A 26,478-nucleotide genomic window follows, 5' to 3' on the forward strand; every position below is an offset into this window, starting at 1 on the left:
GGCGGGAGGATGAACGCGCAGGCCTGTGGGTAACAGGAGGGTAAAGATGTCGGACGATGAGAGCCAGGAACAGACCATCGCCGAGGACTTGGTGGTCACCAAGTACAAAATGGGTGGAGACATCGCTAACCGTGAGTATGGGGGTCTCTAAGATAGACTGGGAGGCAAGCGACGCTGGGATGGTGGACCCTACAACAGGATCGGGCCTTGTGAGCGCGGTGTTGCCATGTGGGCGCATGGAGAACGGGGAGGCCGCGGCAACAGTAGCTCTGGTTCGAGTTGGCTCGGCTCGTCCAGATGGTACCCCAATCTGTCCACTGCGGCAGAGTGAAACGCGGCGTCTCTTCCCCCACCTGCATCTCCCCAAAACCATCAATCACACTCTGCCCGACCATGAGGAGAAGGGGCTTAAAAAGCCTGAATCTGGCGCCTTATGGCAGCGGCCAGCGTGGTCCTCTGTTCCCTTCCTTAAGAGTGAAACATGCCTTTTTTTTGAAGGGGAATTTTGGAAACGTTAGTTTCTCGAGTTGGTTGATTTTACATCTCAATCTCAATCACAATACAAAATCAGAATACCACAAATGCTGGAAATCTAAGCACTTAAAAACAAAAAAAAATGTTGCAAGTGGTCGGAATTCAAACTTTTAAAGTGGATTTTGTAAAGGGAAAAAAGGAGTTAGCGTTTTAGGTTTGAACGCAGTTCTGATGAATTGATTTGAAACATTAACTGTCTATCTTCCCAGAAGTTACTTCCTCCGTTTTTCCCAGGAATCTTCCGTTTTATTTCTTTCGTGATTTGATCACATTTTTGAAATATTTTTGTTTCTAAGATTTTTATTTTAAGTTCAGAGCTAGGGTGTGCAATTTTAAAGTACCTTGACCCTTTTCCCCTCCGTGTCTCTTGTTTCCTGAAGGCACTGATAACCCCATGCTTGTCTGTGAGCGGTCTTGGGATATTTGACCACATGGTCATCACGTGTGCCCTTTGCGCAAGTGTCTCCATACAAGACCTACAATTAACCTGTATGGTGAATGCTGCTGCGATCAGTTAACATGAATATTTAATTCATCTGTGACCTTCCAAAAAATACTTTTTGTTTATAAATATGCATTATGTGCTAAGGATAAATTTTAAGCTTCCGTATGACTGGTTCTGTAAATTGCATTTCTTCAAAATTTAAAAGGAAACTGGTTTAAGCTGTGTATGGAGCACTTTCAGCAAACTGCTCCAAAAATAATTTATCCAGCAGTCTAATGTTAAGTTGCACCTGTATATCCCACATTGGGAGATAGGAAGTGGCTGTATGGAATCACAGAATTGTAACCTCAATGATTGAACCTGCAGAATAAGTTTTAACAGTTGATCCTGGTTCAAATTTGGTGTAACTGCTAACTTTATAACCCAGATTTGAATTCTAAAGTAATGAATCCTGTATGGTACTGTGAATTCTTAGAGTCATGTTTTGTATGATGTGCCAAAGTTTGTTTTTTTTAAAAATTATTTATGTTATGCTCTAAACAGCATCACAGGCTTGAAATTTGTATCCAAGCTGTAATTCTGTTTAGCATTCCATTGTCTTTAAAATGGTATTTTCATCCTGGCTAGGTATAAAGTTGGAGGTTCTAGGTCATGGAACTGTACAACAGTAACATCCAGCATTTTTCTGAATGCAACAGATTATTGTCTATTAAAAAAAGTGAGATTTCAACGCATTTTGTTCAGATTATTGCAAATTGCCTTCTGGGGATGTACTTCCTTCAATTGCTCTCCTCTGTTTATAATGTTTGCACCCTAATCCATGTGGTAAAATTACAGGTTCAAGAGTTATGGGGATAAGGCAGAAACAGGATACTGATTGTGGATGATCAGCCATGATCATAATGAATGGTGGTGCTGGCTCAAAGGGCCGAATGGCCTACTCTTGCACCTGTTGTCTATTGTTATTTTATCGGTCTGTGGTCCTCCACTTGTGAAAAGATAGCCAAATTTAGCTATGTGTAAGCAGTAAGTTCATTGATGTTGCAGCATCTGATCTAAGGAGTGCCAATATACAAGTGACTTTGTAGACTCCACGGGTCTCTGGCTTGATACTTGGTTTGTGTGGTGCAGAATGTGCACAGAGGTTTTGAAGGGGTCCACAAATGTCTTTGTTCTTTGAAAGAAAGTTGCTCAGTACTCTTTTATCCATTGACTCTCTTGTTGGAAGCATCTATGCATGGATTTTTATAACCAGGACCAGATTGGCTTCATTTGTACAGAGCTCTGCTCACTCATCACTCTTCACTATCATGCAAAGATGGGTCAAATTGGCTTATCATTATCAGAGGTGTGTGAATAATGGCTATTTGACCAAAGTGTCATAAAATATTCTTGGAATTCTAGTCCAGCAGCTTTCATGCGAAGATGGTGTGGGAAGTAAAAAAAGTTAACTTAAATTAACACAGGACAGCTCCCTTGATTACTGAATTAGTAATTGTTTACTGTGATATACAGATCAGAAGGTTCTTAACTTCATTCTTGATCGTGTACTTGTTAACTGATCTTGTTGTGACACCGGTCAGTGAAGTGCCTGAGTTCTTGTGTAGAAAAGCAGCCTATTTCTATTTTTCATTTAATTGTTTTCTGTTTGGTGCTGGTGTCTGTGCCTGAATGCCAGGTAAAGTTAGATTTGACCATAGCTGGCAGTTGGTCAGTGCCCACTGTTTAGGGTTATGTGAAGCGATCACTTGAAGGTAGTGGAAAGCTGCCAGTACTTGAACAAAATGCAACCTGGCAGGAGGGGGGCCTAATTGGCGAAATGTGCCTGGTAATTGAGCAGCTGTTTACAGTGTGGAAACTGAACATTATATTCTGCTGATTTAATGTGCGTGCCAAGCTTGTTCCAAAACTTTTATAGTTGAAGCTAAAATTACTCAACGTGCTCCCTCTGCTTATCTTTTCTGCATAGCAATTATTTATCTAGTTGGCTGAAGTTGCTTTGGGGTGAAATTTATTTTGGGATAAATGTTCTAACAATTGGAGATTAACGTGTTAGAATCTATTGTTACATACAGGTGTTCAGTTGAGCTTGTGGTTTCCAAATATCTCAAAACTAGTTTTCTTTTCAGATATAAGGCTAAATGGATTAGCCCTGGGAAATGCAGGGTTGGGAGGGGTAGTGTGGACTGGATGGGCTTAATGGCTTGTTTCTACACTGGGGATGCTATGATTCAAAATATACATGTTCTTTCGAATAGAACTGAGGTTGTGTCGCAGGATCTATGTGGTTTGAGAGTGAAAGTTTGGTGCAGGTGTTAGATTGGTGTCCCTTTTGATTCAGGTAACATCCCATCAAGGCATTTTAAAATAAGACAAACGTTCTTTGTGCTAATTATCAGTAGTTTTGTCAAGATTTACTTTTGACTCAACTTGTGACACTTTGATGTTCAAGCCTCATCTATCTGACCTTTTTTAATCCCCTTGTGACTACAAGCAAGAGTCCTTTTCAGTTCGTAACTGAGTTGATATAGCTTTGGCAAACGTAAAAAATGTTCTTGCTCTCTGCGGCCATAGCAAAATGATGCCTTTTCTACACAATTCATAGTGTCTGTGCTATTGTGAAGTTATTTAAGAATTGACTAAAGCCAGAAGAGTATCTATTTGTGCCAGTGATCCATGCTTCCCATTTCTGGCATCTGTAGTTAGGAAAAACCAGTTTTGTCTTCTGTAGACTGTGCTTGTGAAGTCCTGACTTCCATTAAGTGATCGTGTGACCAGGTTACCTAAGAATTGAGCAATAGCATGGGGGCGTGGGGGAGAAGGAGGTGGAATCAATGCAAGTGAGATGTGATTCTGTATTCACACAGTTTGGGTTTGAGAACAGGCTGGCTGCAAAAGGGAAAATATCATGTGGTTTATTGCAATCGTGTATTGGCTGCAACAGTCTAAAATCTTGACTGAAGGGTTTGTAGTGTGAGATGTACTTTTGGTAAAGCCAAGTGAAGTGAGAGTTTGATGCCAGTGTTGAGAGAAATAGCAGAATGAGGAGAGTTCTGACTTGAGGTGACTGTGTGTACTTAAGTTGCTAAATACACCTGTATTGAGCGTTGTAGGTTCTGTGGTTTGAGAATGAAGTTTTGGTGCAGGTGGGGAATTTTCATGTGTGTGACAGTTGGAGAAATTTTGAAGAGAAACTTTGCTGGAAGAAAGCAAAGTTAAAAAACAAACTTGATCCTTTGTATGAACCTTGGAAGCAGTACTGAAATCAAGTGGTTGTTCTTGCAATTTTCTTAACTCTGATTCTGAATTTATTGTTCTTGGATATTTTAATGGATGGACCAAGCAATGTGATTTCGAGTTTAGCTTAGATTGTAAGTAACTGAATTTTGTTACACTTCTGTTATCTTTTAACATGGGTGAATTTATTAGTATCGATGATGTTTGCCTTTTTTTTCTAGTTAAATTCTTGTGATTTAACCCGTTGATCTTTTTGTGGTATCCTACTTAATTACCTGCAGTTTCAGATGTTTACAAAAATACTGGTCTGTACTGAGTTCATAACAAGTGAGGTATCATCTACAATTGTAACACGAATGTGATGTGTGTTATTTTTTGCAGGTGTTCTGAAGATGGTAGTTGATGCAGCAATGGCAGGAGTGTCTGTTGTAGCCCTGTGTGAGAAAGGTGATGAAATGATCATGGAAGAAACAGGAAAAATTTTTAAGAAGGAGAAAGAAATGAAAAAAGGTAAACAGCTCAACAGTTGGTCCATCTTTTTAATGTTGACGTGGTATGTTGTGTGAAACAACGTAAGTTTGAGTTTGTGATTGTACAATTAAGATATTCAGGGCGTTTTGCTCTGATGCAAACATTTGTAAAGGATTGTACCGTAGGAATTAGAGATTTATAAATTTTGCCTTGAGCTGAAGTGATGCTATCTTTGAGTAAATTATTTATGGTAACGAAGTATTTTCTAAGCTCTTGCTATGGCTGCCTCTGGGTAATCTGAATTTTAAAAAATCCAGTGTGTGTGTGATCCATTGCATTATGTGCTTAAGCCTGTGGTTTTACAATGCATGTAATGAATGTATCCTATACCATACATGACATTTGTAATAGACTGGACCATCAGACTGATGTATAATGTCAACAGAAATCCTACCCATTTTCTCTCAATACCAAGCCATATGTTTAAATTTGCTCCAATGATTAATTGTCACTAAGTACTCATTGGACATAAAAGTGCTCATGGTTCCAGTCATAGAGTATTTACAAATAAAGGTGATTGAAAGTTATCCATGAAATGCTGGTAAATGACTTTTTAAAAAATATATATATAATTCAAAGTAAGTTTATTTTCCTGGCTATGATCTACCAAATTTGCTTGATATCTTGTCACTGTCCTTGGAGCATATGTTCTAGCCAATGAGGCGGATAAACCTTGTGCTTTGATCAATGAATAACCATGTTGTAGAATTAACTCAACCTGGTGTTTTTGGATTGTGTCTGTTCAGTTAATCCTTCTGTTACAAAGGTGTTAAAATCAACACTAACAGCAATCTGTATCTGAGACAGTGTGAAATTTAATTCTGGACGTGGCTCATTTGCCCCTTTTATTTAAAGGAATTGCCTTTCCCACCTGTATATCAGTGAACAACTGTGTTTGCCACTATTCTCCTCTCAAGAGTGACCCTGACTACATCTTGAAGGAGGAAGATCTTGTTAAAGTGTAAGTACGTTTTCAAGCTCGTGCTCTTTGATTTAGCATGTCTCTTTCATTTACAAAAAGTGAAACTGGACAACTGAGAGTGTCATCAATTAGAAGTCCCTTGGTTTTAGGGACATCTTACTTCCATGCTGATTTGGCCTATACTGAGGTGGCTGAGAAGTCTAATGTGCAATTTACACAGTTTGCTACGGTTAGATGTTGCTTGCTCGGTTGCTTGCAAAATCTATTTCAGAAGTATGCCTTTCTCTGTCCAGGAATCATCAACCCAGGTTTCAACTACTTCTTGCAAAAGGAAAACCTGATCGTTCGGATGTTCTTTGTTAAACTTTGAACTTTGCATCAGTTTTTTAAACAAATGCAGTCCCTTAATTGCAGGCAAACGCTAGCAGTCAAGCTCACTTCAGAATGGCGCTAATTTGATTGCAGGACTCTGTCGAAAATGCTACAAAAGATGCAAACTGTTGCCGCAAAAGGCGCGTGTGTCGTCACAGTGCAAACTGTTGCCACAAAAAGTGCAAACTGCTGCTGCAAAAGATGCAACACAACAGCAAATTGAAATTGAAGGCGCAAATCGGGAATGCTGGCGCTAAAAGCTGCAATTTTTAAAGTAGAATGACTTGAAGCAAAACTGCTTGAAACAGGAACTTTTGATGTACTTTGATATGCAAACCATATCTATCCTCTGAGCAAATGAGCGAAAGATGATAAAAGTTTGAAAATATTTTTAATGTCAGCCTGGGTTCTAATTGTACCTGAGCACGTAATTTTAGTACGACATTTCTGGTGCAGAACCAAGAGTGTGGCATGATGAGAGATGCTGTCTTTGGTGAGACATTAAGTCAAGTCTGAATGGTTAGCAGGGTGTGGAAGATTTCACAATGCTGTAGGAAGATCAAGAAGTTCCGATTCAGTTCCCATTTGACATATACTTTCCAGAAATGGTCACTGCTTACTGACAAGGGGTAGCAACACAAACTGACTCTTTTCACTCTGTTTTCTCTATAAATTCTCAATGCAGGCATAATCAAGCCATTTGTAGTGCCCTACTCTACATCAACTGACTGGAACAACTCGGGCATTCTTGGCTTATATGCTTTCACCAGCTGAGACCTTGGAGGAAGTTCTTCATCCTTAAACCTATGTGTTTGTATTGATGGGGGAACTTCCAGAGCTGTGAAAGACAAGCATATTTGCAAGTTCAATATTGTGTTTACGAGCTACAGATGAGATTTATGCCAATTTTGTTTTGCAGTGACTTGGGCGTTCATGTAGACGGATTCATTGCTAACGTGGCACACAGTTTTATTATTGGTGTTGATAAGGTATGTTCACTTTCTGAGCACGAGCAGTGAGTTACACTCTTTCTGGAGAAATGATGTTCTACCTGATATGGAGGGGGTGCTCCAATCATGGTGGTTAATGAAATCCACTTAGATTAGTGAACTGTGAATCTACAGTGATGTCACCAGAGTTTATTTTTGACAGCACATCTGTAATTTGTTCCATTCAAATTTTAACAGCTCTTGCTGAAGTGATCGTTTACTGCCTTAAATATGAAAGCATTGTATTTGGTTGAAATAAGAAACTTTTTTTTAGGGGGTGTGGGTGGGTGGGGAGTGGAGAAAGACACGCACACCAATGCCTTCACCAAGCAGGGAGGGCAGGTAATCTGCAGATTTCCTCCAATAGTGCTCTGAAACTCATCAGATGACTATCAGTGTCTGATTCCCCGCAAAGAGGGAAAATCGGAAGAAACTTATCTTCCTTGGATCTTCTCCACAACCAAGATGAGTTAATCAAGACTGATCATGGGTAAAAGTCTGCTTCTAACTATTGCTTAGCACAAGAAACTGGCACTACTGTGTGCTTCTGCAGTGAATCAATGTCTTTGTGTTCTTGAGCTCATTTTATTCCTTTTTTAAAAATGGACTGGATCAGTATTTGCATATCTCTACAGCAGAAAGTTATCTGGTTTTAATCCTGACTGAGCTGTATAACACCTTTTTGTAGGAAAAGGGTTGGATACTGTTACATTTGGATTAAATGTCTTTCATTTTCCTCCTTTTTTCTTTCTTTATTCAAAACACTTCGTTTTCCAGGATGCTCCAGTATCTGGTCGCAAAGCTGATGTCATTAAAGCTGCACACTATTGCGCAGAAGCAGCTCTGCGACTAGTGAAGCCAGGCAATCAGGTAAGGGACTGGAAGCTAACTTTAATATTGCATTGTTTATCCCATTGAAAGTAATTGACAGTATTAGCTTCTGAAGAGTCTCCTTGGCCACCTCCAGAAAAGCAGAGCGGAAATTTTTAAGATGAAATTGTTTAATAGAACCATCTAATATGATGGAGGCTTGTTGGTTTTAGTTGTAGTTTTTGGGAAATACAGTATTAAAGTTTACATCTTGATCTGGTATAGACTTGGCCACTCTCTGGGTGCACGCGTGATTTTTACTTCCACAAGGTTAGACTGAAAAGCATGCTAGTGATGGTAACGTGGCTTTGAAACAGAAGGGCAAACTGGAAAACTAAATCCAGCCTCCAGGCATCTGTGATAGCCCATCGTACAGCAGAAATGGCTGGCCTGCTCTCTACTAATCATAGCATTACTCAATTAATGACAGGGACCTAAAGGGCACGGGAAATGAAAGAGATCCATCCAAGGGTAATGAGAAACTGTTGTTGAAATCAATTTTTTTAAAATTGACTTTATAAACTCTTTCTTTAACGAGAATTTTTGTTTTTAACTTCAGAATACTCAAGTGACAGAAGCGTGGAACAAGATTGCTCAGTCCTTTAATTGCACTCCAATAGAAGGTGAGATGACCGGTTCTGATTTGTTAGAATTCGTGTGTTTCTTCCAGCCTTAAAACCATCCCACTTTCTTCAGCTGTTTAAAGTGTCATATAAATTGGAACCACCCTTCACTGAAGGGAATGCCACATCAAAAGTGTCTGAAATATGTCCACTAAAAACTGGGTTAACACCATGTGGAGCTGGAGGAACACAGCAGGCCAGGCAGCATCTGGAGCAGGAAAGCTGATGTTTCAGGTCAGGACCCTTCTTCCTGACCCGAAACGTCGGCTTTCCCACTCCTCTGATGCCTGGACTGCTGTGTTCCTCCAGCTCCACAGTGTTATCTCTGATTCCAGTATTGGCAGTTCTCACTGTCACTAAAAACTGGGCCACTTTCAGAATGTGACCAGAATAGTCTTGGCAAGTCTCCAACCTTCCTAGTTGATGGGGAACATGGTATTCACGTTGAATCTGTTTTCTAATATCCTGCTTTTACTAAGCTTGAAGGAGAAGGTTGCTGATCGATAGAGGTACAAATACTCCTAACAATTACTGGCATGGATACCATGCAGGAAGGTTTTTTTTTTCTTGTTCATTCTACTTCAGCACAACTGTGTCTGTTACTTGTTTTGCCTGTATATATGACTCATGAATGACTGATCATTGAAGAGGTTTGAGCAAGGAATCATTGATTTACCTGCAAGTTGAATGCTTTTCAATTAAGGAGCAGTAATCTGTTCTCCATTAGGAGAAAATGATTTGTGCATTTGTCACCTTGTTCCAAATGCTGCAAGTATTTAAACAATTGCATTTGTCTCAAACAATACCCAATTAATGTGTAATTAACGCTAACTATGTCCAGTAATGTTTGCCATTCAGTAATAGTTAATGATAGATAAGAGGTTGGGGTAAGCATAAATGCGTAAATCCTATTTCGTTTGTCCCCAAAGTAGGAATATTGAAATTTTTGATTTTTTTTTGAAAGGGTTCGGAACAATTTTCTGAAATCAACAGTTTTTTGTTTTGGTTGTGGGGGGGGGGGGAGAGGAAATGCAGTTCCCTGCCATGGCATTACTTCCCCCAGCCTCTCAGACATCAAATCATTGGGTGTAGCTCTGTGGCTGTTGAAGTTTTCTCTGATACCTCCCCAAATGGTCAGATCTGAACTGTGATAGTATGTATCAACAGACATCACTGATGAGCCCAAAATTGCAGATTTCCACCATCACTCACTGGCTAAGCAGGAACTTGAGCTGTTACACCTTGCATTAAACATGCGGTGTACCTGGCCTGTTTGTAGCACAACGCCCTTGTTCCAGCCATGATCAGCCAAGAGTGGATGGAACCTGGAACGTTCCTGGTCTATCATTCAGCAACTCTAAAGCACATTAACTTCTGAATTTGCTCAGTTTGTATTAGCTTAAAGATTGTTTCCAGAAATCCCATTCTCCTTTGACATTGCAATACAGGGGTCTGCCTATGTTATATCTCAAATCTGGCAACAAGGCTCAAACTCGTGCACTTTTCAACTTGGTTGGGAATGCTACGGACTGATTAATCTGACTGACTGGGTGGTAGTTTGGTTGGGAGTGGGGGTCCCAAGAGTGCTGAATTGAGTGTTTCAGATGAGATGTTAAGATGCAACACCACTTGTTCTGCCCGGATGGGCTGTTAAAACTCCATGACCTCTGCGGAGATTAAAATTCTGGCCAAGATTCCATCATAAACCTATTTTTAATGAGTTAGTTAAACTGGACATTCATTTGACTTCCTGATTATAGAACCTTGTACTTGTAGCTTGCAGCACTACATTGTTGAATGCAAAAAACAATTCCTGTAGTTGAAGCTCTGGAGGCATTGTGATGTATTGTACAAATACAAGTTTGTTTTTGACATCACCAGAATTTGAGGGGTTTTTTTCTTTCAGGTATGCTATCACATCAACTGAAACAACATGTTATTGATGGGGAGAAAACAATCATTCAGAACCCTACAGATCAGCAAAAGTGAGTGTGATCAAGGGGACAGGTTTTCTTGTGCTCCTGTTGCTTGTTTTACAAATCTGTATAATTTGTATTTTAATTGAAATGTTCAAAAATATTAACCTGAAAAAGTGACATTTCTTATGTTGACAACTTTTTGGTGTTGAAACTAATTGGTTTAATTGCTGTTGTGTATTTTGCTGGGTAATGTTACGATGGTGATTGCGGTTCAGACATTGGCACTTTAGATCAACCAGTATGCAGAAAAACTTGGAATGGTTCATCACTTTAAACTAAACTTGTTCATCAGGCAGTTGTCACGCAGGATTATGGCCCACCATGTGGTCCTTACAGCCTTTCATCCATGTTCTTACTGGTTTTAGAACGTGGGAGATACTGGTAAGGAAACTCTCCTCCAATCGGAGTCTATTTCTCTTCCACCTTTTGATAGACTCACCAGTAGGTGGCAGCAGCAAGCAAAGAGAAATAACCTCTGATTTGGAGACTTTAATGCAACTTGAGGTCTAAACATCACCTAGAGGGTCATGGGGTAAACTTCAAGGAACAGGATGCCTGCTGGGCACGTGACTGGACAAGACTGGGAGTCAGCGAGCAGCTTGGGAGGTAATAAGCTGAGTCTGGAAATGAGTCGGAAATAGCAGAGTCCCTGTGCAAGAAGCAGGCATTGGATTCTGGGAAAACTAGAGTCCAGATGGTGTTGCACCAACTTGCATCCTGCAATGGGAGGGCATGTGTCTGAACGCAATGGAGAGTGAGCCATTTTGTTGAGTTGGGAGAATGGGGAAGAGAATGAAACATCAGGTTGGGATTTATGGGGATGGAAGAGCTGCCTGTTATAGCTCAAGGCAGATGTGTAGAAGGGGGAAAGAGAGTGAGCATGCATGCATGCAGGGAGGGAGATGTGCCCACATCCAGTAGGGTAGGGTAGGGGAGGTATGTGTGTGTTTATGCACACGGGAGTGCAGGAGAGATTATTAGTCACTGTGATGGATGAGTACAGTACAAGATGTCCACTGAATGGAAGGATCACGTTTGCCCAACCTGAAGGGTGCAAAATGAGGTCGGAGGGAGAGAGCTCCGCTCTGATCCCCCTTTCCCTTCCCTGATGATCAGGACTTGGGACCTGGTCAGTTCTCGCTCTCTAGCTCTGCTCCTTAACTGAAAAGGCAACACAAAATGGTTTTAATAGTTAGCTCTGCTGCTTGGTACTTCTGAATGATCACTTTTCTTAATTACTTCCAAAAGCAGTAAGCTGATTTAGGTAATAAAATGTGAGGTTGGATGAACACAGCAGGCCCAGCAGCATCTCAGGAGCACAAAAGCTGACGTTTCGGGCCAAGACCCTTCATCAGAGCTCTGAAGGGTCTAGGCCCGAAACGTCAGCTTTTGTGCTCCTGAGATGCTGCTGGGCCTACTGTATTCATCCAGCCTCACATTTTATTATCTTGGATTCTCCAACATCTGCAGTTCCCATTATCAGCCGATTTAGGTAATTGTTTTTAAAATTCCTGCTTACTTTTGTGCCAGCCCTTAGCATTCTAAAAGTTATTCAGTGCCCCATTGAGTGAGAAAATTGAAATGTGATCTTTTGCATGAAAGATTGGATAATGCTGATTTTTAAAAGTTTTATATGATCAGTTAAACCTTGCTGCTTTAGTTCCAAAGGTTCTACTAGGTTGATCCCCAGAATGAGAGGCTTGTTCCATGAGAGACTCTGTAAATTGGGTCTATATTTTGTGGGGCTTAGAAGAATAGCAGTGACTTCATTGAAACAAGCAGGGATTTGACAGGGTTGACACGGAGAACTTGGCCCCTGGCTGAGGAATCTAGAATGGGGGAGACACGGCAAAGTATCAGGTTCAGGGCTGATAATTTTACAATGAGGAGGAATTTCCTCACCCTGAGACATCTTTGGAGTTTTCTACCCCAAAGGGTTGAGGATGCCCCAACATTCAATCCATTTGAAATGGGCACCTTGATATTTGGTGAGCTAACAGATAAGAAAATGAAGTTGATAGAAGATCAGCCATGATTGTATTGTATAATGTTTTGGGATTAAGAGTTGGTATGGCCTTTTTTTTAGTTATTGTCTTTGTAAGGTGCTTGAGCAGAGCTGTCTTGTTTGCCCTTCATTTAAGTGCAATGCGGTGTTGGAATTACAGCACAGAAATGGACTTAGTTCTGAGGAAGGGTCACCGAACCCAAAACGTTAACTGACTTTTTTTTTCCCTTCACAGCTGCTGCCAGACCTGCTGAGCTTTTCCAGCAACTTTGTTTTTGTTTCTGATTTACACCATCTGCAATGCTTGCAGATTTCAGAAACTGACCTATAGTCTCGAACTAAACTAGTTCCACCTGCCTGCTGCTGGCCCATATCCCTCCAAGTCTTTTTTATTCATGAACTTATCCAAATATCTTTTAAACATTGTAATTGTGCCCATATCCCCTGTTTCCTCCAGAAGCTCATTCTTCACAAGCCACCCTTTTTTATGAAAAAACAAAAGTACCCCTCGGTCTTTTTCAAATCTCTCTCCTCTCACCTTTTAAAAATGTGCTCCCTAGTTTTGAAATCCACCCCCCCCCCCCCCCCCCCCCACCCAATCCCAGGGAAGAGACACCTACCATTAACTCTAACTTTACCCCTTATTTTATAAAGTTGTCTGTCAACCTCCTACGCTGAAGTGTAAAAAGTCCCAGCTTTTCCTTTATAACTCAAACCTTCCATACCTGGCAACATCCTGGTAAATCTCTGAATCCTCTCCAGCCTATTCCTCATCCTGCAGCATTCATTCAGCCACCCAAGCCTATGCTGCTGCTGCTTTCCCATCCTAAGTAATTGCCTAGTCTCATTGCATTCCTGATGTCTTTCCATAACGCTCTGTTAATTTTCACTGCTTTAAAAAACTTTCCCAGGAGAACATATATGGACTCTACTGGATGTGAGTTTGCTCGCTGAGCTGGAAGGTTAGTTTTCAGACGTTTCGTCACCATTCTAGGTAACATCATCAGTGAGCCTCCGACAAAGCGCTGGTGTTATGTCCAGCTTTCTGTTTATCTGTTTAGGTTTCCTTGGGTTGGCGATGTCATTTCCTGTTCTTTTTCTCCAAGGGATGGTAGATGGGCTCCAAATCAATGTGTTTGTTGATGGAGTTCCGGTTGGAATGCCATGCTTCTGGGAATTCTCGTGCGTGTCTCTGTTTGGCTTGTCCCAGGATGGATGTGTTGTCCCAATCAAAGTGGTGTCCTTCCTCATCTGTATGTAAGGATACTAGTGATAGTGGGTCATGTCGTTTTGTGGCTAGTTGATGTTCGTGTAGCTTGGTGGCTAGCTTTCTGCCTGTTTGTCCAATGTAGTGTTTAAAAGCTAGCCACCAGGATACATGAACATCAACTAGTCACAAAACGACATGACCCACTATCACTAGTATCCTTACATACAGATGAGGAAGGACACCACTTTGATTGGGACAACACATCCATCCTTGGACAGGCCAAACAGACAGGCACGAGAATTCCCAGAAGCATGGCATTCCAACCGGAACTCCATCAACAAACACATTGATTTGGAGCCCATCTACCATCCCCTGAGAAAAAGAACAGGAAATGACATCACCAATGCAGGAAATGACATCACCAACCCAAGGAAACCTAACCAGATAAATAGAAAGCGGGACGTAACACCAGCGCTTTGTCGGAGACTCACTGATGTTACCTAGAATGGTGACGAAACGTCTGAAAACTAACCTTCCAGCTCAGCGAGCAAACTCACATCCAGAACCTCAACCTGAGCTACAAATCTTCTCAAAACTCGCTAGCACCTATGGACTCTACTTGCAACTATAGTTTATGGGAGATAATTGCATGTTCTAATCAGAGTATTTTTTTAAAAAAAATAAACTGGATGTGCTTTGTGTGTGCCTTTTCTTCCCAATCAGCCATAACACATCACTCTTTTTGACTTGCGTGCTTCCTCTTGGCAGCATCCTCCAAAAGCATGATAAATTTTAAATGCCCACTCACCAGCACACAGTTCTAACTCAGCACCACCCTTTTGACTTTTCCGTCACTTTCTAAATTCACATTGCTTGTCCAACATGGAATAACTGCTTGTTCTTTCCTTGTGTAGGAAAGACCATGAAAAGACAGCATTTGAAGTTCATGAAGTTTATGCTGTTGATGTGTTAATAAGTACTGGTGAAGGCAAGGTGAGGAATTGGTTTATGACAATCTTTGAATCTGTTTTTCAGACACTGAAAGGTTAGCTAATGGTTGAAATTATGAAGTGAAAATGCTATGAATCAGATCTTGCTCACAAGTAAATAGTACAATGCTGAACTGGATTTCATTTATTCTTTCTTGCAATGTACACAAGGTTTTTTTTTGCTATCTCTAATTGCCCTTGACCTGGGCTATTTCAGAAGGCAGTTAGGAGTTGTTAACTTTCCTGTGGGTCTGGAGTCATATTTCGGTCAGACCAGGTAAGCATGGTAGATTTCCTTCCCGAAAGGGCACTGTTGAACCAGATGGATTTTTACTACAATCTGATATTTTTCATGTTCACCACTATAGAGACTAACTTTATATTCCAAGTTTATTAATAAAATTCCATTCTCTGCAATGGTGGGATTTAAACATTTAGCCTTAGTCTCTAGACTAGTAATCCATTGACATTGCCCTGAACCAGTCTGTTTCTTTTTGCCACTAAATAAATGTGAGCAGCAATGATGTGTGTATAAACCCACTGTGGAGTGCTGCCTGAGTTAATGACTGGTGCAATGAGTGAATTGTGGTCCTGATATTTACTTAACCAGTGTATTTGTGCTTCAGAAGCAACCATGGAGGACTTCCATATGCTTGCATTTGACGATTATGTTGTGTTATTTAAATAAAGCTTGTTTATTCAAAACTGACATTAGCCTCATGAGATTTGAAACTTGTATACGGAAAAAGTATACTATGTAATAACTAGACTTCTAACTGCTTTGCTAATGTAATACCCCTATTCAAAAAGGGAGGGAAGCAAAAGGTGGGTAACTAGGCTGATTAGCTGAACATCTATTGTTGGAAAAGTATTGGAATCAATTATTAAGAAAGTAATGGAACATTTGGAAAATCATCTTATCAAGCAGAGTGAGAATGGCTTCATGAGAGCAAAGTTGTTTGACTAACTTGAGTTTTTTTCAGGAAGTGTGAACTAGAGTGGATAGAGGAGGACCAGTAGATGTTTTGTATTTGGACTTCAAGAAGCTGTTTGACAAGGTGCCTCACAAAAAGTTAAGTCATAGGAGCCCATGGTGTTAGAGGTAGTATATTGATATGGATTGAAGATTGGCTCATGGGCAAGAAACAGTGAGTGGGTATAAGGGTTTTTTTAGGTTGGCAACCTGAAACCAGTGGGGTTCCACGGCATCAGTAGTGGGATCACAACTGATTACAATACTTAGTGACTTGGAGGAAGGAAGCAAATGTGCCATAGCCAAATTTGCAGATGACACAAAAATAGTGAAAAGGCAGGTTGTGAAAGTGATACAGACAGTTTAGAGATTTGATTGTTTAAGTGGGCAAAAAGTTGGTAAATGGAGTATAATGTGGGAAAATATGAAGTTCATTTTGTTCTCCCTTCCAAAAGAACAATATTATTTAAATTTTTAAAAATCCCTGCAAAAAGCTGCAACACTAGGACTTGGGGGCACTAGTTCACATTTTCCATTTTGCCATTAACATTTGGTTACTGCCCCTTTTTCTGCTTTTTGATTAAACAGTTGACCTAATTATAGCAAACATGGTTGCAAAAACCTAATCTCATACTATTGATTTTTATTTATTTTTTTCGCGTCCATCAGTGTCTAAAGACTGTTCCTTAGCTTCACTTTTTTTTGGTTTTCTACTGCAGGGGCTGTTTAATTGAACAACTTAACCAGTTTTTTTAAATGCACTGGCCTAGAGCAAAACTAAACTCCCACCCAAGTGGGTTTTGTTTAAAGGGGGGGAAACTTGCATAATGTGAAAACTGGATTTAATTAAATAGTTTGGGATAGTGCAAAGGGAAAAGTGGGTCTTAATTACTCCCAAAAGAATGAAATCAAGTTGATTTTTGTCTTGAATCTTGTGAATGCTTTAATTTGTATAAATCAACCTTGTAACTATGGTTGTCTTCAGGCAAAGGATGCAGGTCAGAGAACAACTGTGTACAAGAGAGACCCAACACAGCAATATGGTTTAAAAATGAAAACATCTCGTGCCTTTTTTTCTGAGGTTGAAAGGCGGTTTGATGCAATGCCCTTCACTCTGAGGTAGGTCTGATGCCTAGCGTCTTCGTCTAACCAGGGATTAAATTAATATAACTTTATTTGATCCAATTTAATGTATAGATATATTTGGGAAGGAAAAATCTGAACTTTTGAGCTTTTACCATTAAGACCTCAATTTTAATGCTTGTAAAAGTTAAGACTTCTCTTTATCAAAGGGCATTTGAAGATGAGAAAAAAGCCAAGATGGGGGTCATGGAATGTGCCAAGCATGAACTCCTTCAGCCATTCAGTGTGCTATATGAGAAGGAAGGTGAGATGCTCTGAATTCTCGATGTTCATTGAACAAGTTAAAGGTGAAACTTCCCATCCCCTGAACAGTTCGTATAAATGCTGTCCCTTGTTGAATGAAGCCATTTTGTTCACGTTTTTAGCATTGTTGAAGCTAATTGAGTGACGTTTTGTAGCTTCAGGAGTGGAAAAGAAATGATCTCTTTAACAAAAAAACCATCTAACTCCTAGGCATGCTGGAGTGTTTTTTTTATTTTAAAACATTAATTTCAGGAACAAGGCCATCATTCAATGGGATCATGACTGATCTGTGGCCCAACTCCATTTTGGCCCATATCCCTCTTAATTAATGCCTTTTGCTTAACAAAAATTTATCTATCTCATTTAAAATTTACAACTGATGCAGGTGTGTGTGTGTGTGCGCGCGCGCTATAGTCCTTCCCGAATGGCCCTAATGCTCAGACTATGCCCTCTAGTTTAGAATCCCAAACCAGTGAAATAGTTAGTCTACCCTGTCTTTTCCTGTTAATATTTTGAAGATTTAAATCAGATCACCCCTTAGCATTCTAAATTCTAGCGAAAAACAAACAGGTCTGATTTGTATAATCTCCTCTAACTTAACCCTTGAAATCTGGGCATCACTCTCATTAACCTATGTTGTACTCCCTCCAAAGCCAGTATATCCTTCCAAAGGTACAGTGCCCAGTCTGCTCCCAGAACTATCGGTGGGGTGGAACCAGGGTTTTGTATAACTACAGCATGACATTTGCATCCATGTACTCCAGTTCTCTAGAAAGGCTAGCATTCCATTTAACTTGATTCTTTTTCTGCACTTGTTTGAGGTCTTCAAAACATCTGCATACCTGAACTCCAACCCTCTGTATATCCACTGTATTTACTTTCAGACCATCTAGAAATACCTTGATCTACCCCTTTTTTGGTTCAAAATGGATAACCTCTCTTTTTTGCTTACATTTGAATTCCATCAGCCACAGTTTTGCTCATTCACTTAGCATAAAATTACAGAGATATTGATAGACTATCATCTGTTTGGGTGGCACGGCGGCTCAGTGCTTAGCACTGCAGCCTCACAGCACCAGGGACCCAGGTTCGATTCCAGCCTTGGGTAACTGTCTGTGTGGAGTTTGCACATTCTCCCCGTGTCTGCGTGGGCTTCCTCCGAGTGCTCAGGTTTCCTCCCACAGTCCAAAGATGTGCAGGCTAGGTGAATTGGCCATGCTAAATTGCCTGTAGTGTTCAGGGGTGTGTGGGATATAGGAGGATGTGTCTGGGTGGGATGCTTCAGGAGGCGGTGTGGACTTGTTGGGCCAAAGGGCCTGTTTCCACACTGTAGGGAATCTAATCTAATCACATAATGTCCAATAGCACCTAACCTTGTCATGAACAAACTTGGATATAGACTTTCATTGTCATAAGAAATTAATACATGTGAATAATTGAGGTCTTGGCACAGATTCTTGTGGGACAGAACTGATCGCATGCTGCCCAATTTGAGTGCTTACCTGTTTTCTGTTGGCTGCCACTCAACCAATTTCCCAGCCATTTCAGTTATTTTCCTTCAGTTGAGTGGACTTCTTAGTTTTTAGTTAACGAGCCTTCTGTAAGTCCATATTAACAACATCCATGGATATTTCCCTGTCTGCTACCTCTTTGCCTCTTCAAAAAAAAATTCAAATGAGGTTTGTCAGGCACGACCTATCTGTCTTGATTATAGACTCCGAACATTTTCTGTACCACTGATGTTAGGCTAACTGATCTGTAACTCCCTGGTTTTAGTCCATTTTTTTTGGGTCCTCCTTTTGAAAAGTGGAGTGATCACGTGCAATTTTTTTAATCCAGAGGGACAACTCCTGTATCTAAGGCACCTACGATGTGCTCCCCTACTTCCTTCTAACACCCTCTGATGGAAACAATTGGGTACCGAGGACTTGTCACTTTTTAAAAATTCCATTAATTTCCTCATTGGCTTACTTGGTTTAATTTTACTACATCTCTGTTCCCAATCCACTCTTAATTTCCTTGGGACTTAAGGCAAACTATTCTCTTTTTCCTATTGTAAACACTGCTGGCGTTTTGTGAACTGTGTCAGCAATCAAAATTTTGGGTTTTTGTCTACAAATAGAGTGAGCACTAGTGTGTATTGAGGTGGCTGCTTTCCCCTCCAGCAATTCTCTGTTCCCTTGCAATGTACAAACATGAGACTTGGGAACCTGAGTAGGTCATGCAGCCCCTCTTGTGCAATCTACTATCTGATTAAAATCATTGATCTGATTGGGCATCAACTGTACATTCCTGTTTATTCCCAATGACCATTGACTCCTTTGCTGGTCTTGAATCCGTCTGCTACCATTTAAAAGTATCTTATGCCCCTGCTTCCACTGTTTTCTGGAGAATGGAATTCCAAAGAGATGCAACCCCTTTCTCCTTATTGCCATTTTGGATGGAAGATCACTTATTTTTAACCAGTGGCCTGTAGTTCTAGCCTTTTCCCACAAGGGCAAACATCCTTTCACACCTAACCTGTTGAGCACTTTTCAAGATATTTTGTGTTTGAATGAGGTCAGCTTTCTCTTTCTTCTAAACTCCAGTGGACACAGACCCAGCCTGCTCAACCTTTCTTCGTAAGATAATTCCTCAGTCCAGTGAATCTTCTCTGAACTGCTTCTGACGTGTGTCTTTCCTTAAATAAGGAGACTAAAACTACACTGCTCACCAATGCTGTATACAACCGTAGTAAAACCACCTTACTTACACTCCAGTGCCTTTGCAATGAATGACAACATTCAATTTTCTGTACCTGCATACTGACCACCTATGATTCATATATCAGGCCATCCAGATCCCTTGGCGTTCAAAGTTCGATAGTTTCCAATTAAATAATATGCTGCCTTTCTATTCTTGTAACATTTATCTGCATGATGCTCAGTATCTGAATTTTTTTTTTGTCCAACCAACCCACTTTTTTGCAGATTCCTTTGTCCCCTTTACAATGTACTGCCTTACTTATCTTTGTATCATCAACAAATTGAGCTACCATACATTCAGTGTCTTCATCCAAGTTATTTTATAATCAATAAATAATGGCGACCTCAGCCCTGTTCTCTCTGACTCATACTTGTTTCCTGCAAACCTGGAATTGGCATACTATATACCCATCCTTTGCTTCCTTTTGGCTGACGAACTCTGCCTGTGCTAATGTGTCAGCCTGTACATAGTGAACTCTTGATCTGTAGCAACCTCTTTTTGTGGTGCCTTTCAAATACTTTCTGGAAAATAAGTATGGTACATCCACAGGTTGTTCTTCATCTGCACTTCCTCAAACTCCAATAAATTAGTCAAACATGATTTCTCTCTTTCCGAAAAGCATGTTGACTCTGTCTTGTTGCATTAAGTTTTTTTAGTAGCCTGCTATAACCTGCTTAAAAATAATAGGTCCCAGTATTTTTCCATGGGTGGATGTTAGGCTAGCCAGCCTTGAGTTTCTGCTTTCAGTCTCCTTCCTTGTACAGAGGAGTCACATTCATTATTTTCTGATCTAATGGGATTTGTTCATTTTTTAGCATCTTTGAAAATTTAAAACAAAAGCGTTGACTAAATCTGCAGTCACTTTTAGGGCCTTATGAAGAAGCCCATAATGACCTGGGAACGGTCAGTTTTTGTTTCTAATAATTTTCTCAGTATTCTTTCCCTGGTTTTAAGTTTTTCTCTCTCCCTTTCATATTCTGATGCACAGTTATTTCTGGGATGTTACTGAATCCTCTACAATGAAGACTGATTTCAGAATATCTGTTCGATTCATCTGTTATTTTCCATTTGTAATTTCCCAGCTGTCCTCTCCAGATATTTTCTGAAGAAGGGTCTAGGCCCGACACATCAGCTTTCCTGCTCCTCTGATGCTGCTTGGCCTGCTGTGTTCATCCAGCTTGACACCTTGTTAACTCAGATTCTCCAGCATCTGCAGTACCTCTCTGAAACCCTTTATAGTTGGCTCTGTTGTCAGGCCCCCTTTTTTTAATAATTGCCATTAATTAAGTTTTTAAAACAGTTGTATTATTTGATTTAATCTTCTCCTCTTCCTCAAGCTCAATTCTGAATTCCATCTCATTATGATCACTAATTAGGGGCAGACGTCTATCAATCCTATTTCCATTGCACATACCAGTTCAGCTGCTCTCCTGGTTGACTGTAGAACATAGTATCATATAGCGTACCATCAGAAAAGAATTTATGATCTCATCTTCCAGGTTACTCTTACCAATCCGTTCAGAATAAATTCATCCCTGACAATCACTTTTTACCCTTTTCTCAGAAGGCCTGTTGTTGCTTCCTGCATACTCCATCCCTTAGGCTTTCTGACAGAAACCATTCTATAAATCACTCCCACAACTGACCTACTTGCCTTTGCCCGTTCTCGTCAATACCCAAACTGAACATCTTGAGCTCGAGGGCTAAGGTTGTTGCCCTCTCTATTGCATTAATCCCACCCTTAATTAACAGATCTGCTCCTCCACCTATTCCTAGCTTTGTCTTTCCTAAATGTCACATTGCATTGAATGTTTAGGCCTGCTGTGCTCATGCTGTCAGCACAAGAGATTGTGTCAATTCTTTTCCCTCTCTCTTCATCCTTTACTCGAAGGGGTGGACGCTAGGAAGTTGTTTCCATTAGGCGGGGAGACTAGGACCAGTCAGCACAGCCTTAAAATTAGAGGGGGTAAATTTAAAACTGACATGAGACGACATTTCTTCAGCCAGAGAGTGGTGGGCTTGTGGAATTCATTGCCGCAGAGTGCAGTGGAGGCTGGGACATCGGATGCCTTCAAGGCAGAGATCAACAAATTCTTGATCTCAGAAGGAATCGAGGGCTACAGGGAGAGTGCAGGGAAGTGGTATTGAAATGCCCATCAGCCATGATTTAAATGGCGGGGAGTGGACTTGATGGGCCGAATGGCCTTACTTCCACTCCTATGTCTTATGGTCTTTCTACTTCTGATGCTTGTTTGCACCACCACCCCTCCCTGGACTGGGGTGGGGTAACAAAAGACTTTTCAATTTGATTTTTCAACTGGTAGATTGTGAAAATAACCTTCTCAGCACTAGCAAAAATATTTCAGTCATTTTAACACTTAACAGCTATCGCTGAATCAGATTTCAACATATCATTCTACCTTTTAATTGAAGTTTGAATTTAAAATGATGTGTTTCTTTTACCTGTTGTTTCTGCTTTTCCAGGAGAATATGTGGCTCAGTTCAAGTTCACTGTGCTGCTCATGCCAAATGGCCCAATGAGAATCACCAGTGGGACATTTGAAAATGAGTTATACAAGTCTGAATTGGATGTGAAGGACCCTGACTTAAAGGTAAGTCCTGTAAAAAAGCCTCATTTAAAACTGATCTTCATTTTCAGTCCCTTTGCAATCAGGCAGATTCAAAATCAAACAAAAAAAAATCATCAAATGCCCAATAGGTTTTGAGGTATTTTTCACAATGTTTCTGTTCCTCAGTTTTAACCAAAAAAAAATACTGTTCTTGTAAACTTTTTAATGCAGTCTTTCTGCATCCTAATTTCCAAGCTTGGTACTTTTTAATGAAACAACTGAAGATGTTTGGACCTAGGACACAACCATATGGAACTCCTACAATGATATCCTGGAACTGAGTTGATTTGACTTCCCACAACCATTCTCCTTTGAGCTGGAATGAATGACTCTAGTCAATGGAGGGTTCTTCTGATTCCCATTGATTTCAGTTTTGCTGGGACGCCTTGGTGTCAAGGGAAGTTGCTTTATCTTGTCTCTGCAATTTCACAGTGCTCTTTTTTTTTCCCCCATGTTTGGGCCAGGGTCAGGAGCTGATTGACCTTTTATAGAGGTTTATAAAATCATGAGGGGCATAGATGGGAAAAAGACTTTGCTGCTCATCTTAGGGGTGGGAGAGCTCAAAACTAGGGGACATATTTTAAGGTGAAAGAAGAAGATTTAAAAGGGACCTCAGAGGCAGCGTTTTTGCGTACAGGGTGGTTTGTATCTTGAATGAATTGCCAGAGGAAGTGATAGATGGAGATACAATTGCAACATTTAAAAGACATTTGGATAGGTACCTGTAGAGGAAAGGTTTGCAGGGATATAAGCCAAACGCAGGCAAATGGGACCAGTTTAGTTTGGGAATGACTGAGTTGGACTGAAAGGTCTGTCCTGGTGCTGTATGACCCTAAATGAAGGGGAGGAAATTTTAACCTTGGATACAGATCATATATATTAAGTTTGATCAGTTGCTCCTGATGAGTAATGGGTGACTCTGTACGGATTAAACTGTGAATCTCTCTTGGTGTATTAATAAACATTTATTCGCTGTTTTCCTATAAAATTTCTAAGATTCAGCCTGTATGTCTAATGGTCTCTCATTTTGATTTTGCTGTCTGCTGAAAGGAGTCTTGACATACAAAAATGTTTTTTCATGTTTTGGCTTTCTACCAATGTGACGTGCATTGAAGTTGTTTTCTTTAACATTTCTAGGCCCTGCTTCAAAGTTCTGTTAGCCGAAGGAACCAAAAGAGGAGGAAGAAGAAGAAGGTGGTGAGTAGCATGTTTTCACAATGAAGAGAATCCTCTAGGAGGCTTGTTGATATTCCAACCATTTTTGCAATCTTTCTGTTGGCTTTCCATCAGTTCTTATTAGTGGATGTTGTTCCTGTGTCTTCACTTTTAAGCCTTGTAAAGTTTTATAATCTTGCTGATTCCTGTTTACTTCAAAGGGGCATGATAACTATAATCTGCTTACTGAAGTCAATGTAGTCTTAGCATATGATGTCCATTCTTAAGGTAGCTTTCATACAGATCAGAGTTTAGGAAGGCTAATACAATTAATACATTTGTTTGAAACATGAAGTAAACTGCTAATACAGTGCAACACATTCCAATAATTCCAGTATGACATCCTGCCGTGGTTTCTACAGATTGAAAATAAAGTGTGATCTTTTAAGACCAGTTATGGAGTTTCCAACCTGGTGAAAATTTCTGAACTAACTGAAGAGCTGCACCTACTTTGTATTATGCAAAGAATCTAGCAATTAATTTTTAAATGCATTTTGACAGCTCAACTTGCACACCTCTCAGAATAGGTGACTTCGTGTGTCTGTGAAATCTGAACCTGTTCACTCTCTGTGATGGAGAAACAGCCATGATGTTTGACCTATCTGCTCACCCTGGTCGCTGCTGCAATGTTTTCAGATCAGTTAGCTCAGTAACAACCATTCAGAGGAACCATAGCCGTGGGACTTGTGTTTTTTTTTTAATAATTGAAATGCCACTATGTGCAAGTTATTTGCCAGTTATTTACTGACTCCTCCAAAGCCTGTCCATCATCTACAAGACACAAGCCAGGAGTGTGATGAAATACTCCCCACTTCCCTGGATGAGTGTAGTCCCAATAACCCTCATGAAGCTTGACAACATCCAGGACAAAGCAGCCCACTTAACTGGCACTACATACATAAGCATTCACTCCCTCCACCACCGACACTCAGTAGCAGCAGTGTGTACTACCTACAAGATGCACTGTAGAAATTCGCCACGGATCCTCAGACAGCACCTTCCAAACCCATGACCACTTCCATCTAGAAGGACAGGGGCAGCAGATATATGGGAACACCACTACCTGCAAGTTCCCCTCCAAGTCACTCACATCTTGACTTGGAAATATATTGCTGTTCCTTCACTGTCGCTGGGTCAAAATCCTGGAATTCACTCCTTTTGTGGCATTGTGGGTCAACCCACGGCAGGAGGACTGCAGTGGTTGAAGAAGCAAGCTCACCATCACCTTCTCAAGGGACAAAAAGGGGTGGGCAAGAAATACTGGCCCAGCCAGTGATGCCCACATCCCACAAATTTAAAAAAAAATTATCACACTTAGGTTTCCTTGCTGACCAAAAGAAAGAAAAACTTAACTGTTGGTACCTCTCCTCATTTCCTGATCTACAATGTGAACTTTGAGTCTGCCTTCTCAAAAGGCTTGACTTGTGATGAATGGAATGTGTTGGTCAAAGCTGTATTTTAACACCCCTGTATGTTTTTCATCACCAGGCTTCCCAATCTGCACTCAGTGCCACTACTGGCAGCACCAATGAGGAGAATGAAGCTGGAGATTGACTTCTTGTAATCTGTAACCCCAGAACTGACCTGACCTTTGACATAGTTGTCTGTACCTGACAGCGAGCCCCATCCCCCAGTGCTGTTTAGTGTGCAGCTCGTGGGACCTTTTCACCAGCTCCTATATTCTTACACTGAGGGAGGACCACAGGACTCGCATTTATGACTGCAGACTACTTCCAAAAAATAAAAACAAAAAAAAACACTTTGTGCTATTTGTATGGTTTTATATTTTCTATCCAAGTGAGCAAACTGAGGTGAGAGTAATTGGTACTGAAGCTTGAAAGATATCTGTAAAATTTATATTCTTTCCCCTTGACTCAAACCCCAACCAAGCTTCATTTTGTTTGCATTGTCATAGGTTCCTTTGGGTGTTGGTACAGTCACCCAACTGTCAGCTGTTAATGTTCATTGAAACAGCATTATAGCTATTTGGTGCTGATTGAACAGAGCTGGAAATTGTTGGGGGGGGTGTCGAGTCCCGAGTTAAACCATTTTAAACTGTATAGATTATTAGAAGTCAGTTTATGCCTTTTTTGTATCCTTGTTTTATGAAATGTTGCTTTTTTTCCCCAAATATCTATAGTAGTTGTAAAGGAAAAAAAATGCTGCAAATTTGGGTGGTCTTTTCTCCAGTAGAGTTTTCAGTAGACTCGAAACAGCTCAGGATAAACTGAAACGTACATTGCAAAATGATTACTGATTTATATCCCAGACTATTCAGAACAGTTGAGATTGCCAAGAGGTTAGGCAGTTTTTTTAAAAAGGAAGAAAAAATTAAATTTAATTCTAACCCTGTGTAAATAATGGGCCAAGTAACTTGATACCAGGCTAGTTCAGAGCCCATGTCCATGATCTCAGTTCAGAGTGCCGAGACCTTTTTCCCTTTTTTTTTGGAGGAAGGTGAACTTTCACTGTTGCTGATCTGATTTGCAGGATTGTAAGTGCACTTGTGGGTGCAGGCTGAATTGATAAGATTGATGTTTTCAATACAATGAATTGTGTAGTTCTGCCTGATTTTTTTTTTTGTTGGTGTCTTACAAAAGAATGGCAATCGTTCTGTTGACATTTGAAAATGCTACCCCCTACTTTTTTTTAAAATTTAACACCAAAAAAAAGTATGCAGCATGCATACAAAGCTGGTATAAGGACTCTTGTTGTGCTAGCCTTGCTGTCAATGACTTTGTGTTTGTGTGAGATAGGAGCTCAGTGTAATACCATGATTTGTTTTGGGTCACTGTGGGGATTAAATAAATAACTGAATATTAA

The 26,478-nt window shown here is 40.4% G+C and overlaps 1 protein-coding gene across 1 annotated transcript; it reads left to right on the top strand.

Annotated features, from left to right (window-relative positions):
* On the top strand, positions 1-26,478 carry pa2g4a (proliferation-associated 2G4, a). The gene is made up of 13 exons (XM_048523666.2): positions 1-131; positions 4,598-4,726; positions 5,603-5,708; positions 6,961-7,030; positions 7,808-7,900; positions 8,460-8,523; positions 10,430-10,508; positions 14,632-14,710; positions 16,665-16,798; positions 16,972-17,066; positions 22,295-22,422; positions 23,578-23,637; positions 25,144-26,478. The coding sequence occupies exons 1-13, from the start codon at positions 47-49 to the stop codon at positions 25,207-25,209; spliced, it is 1,188 nt and encodes a 395-aa protein (XP_048379623.1). The 5' UTR covers positions 1-46; the 3' UTR covers positions 25,210-26,478.

Source organism: Stegostoma tigrinum, chromosome X (genome assembly GCF_030684315.1).
Source record: "Stegostoma tigrinum isolate sSteTig4 chromosome X, sSteTig4.hap1, whole genome shotgun sequence".
NCBI lineage: Eukaryota > Metazoa > Chordata > Chondrichthyes > Orectolobiformes > Stegostomatidae > Stegostoma > Stegostoma tigrinum.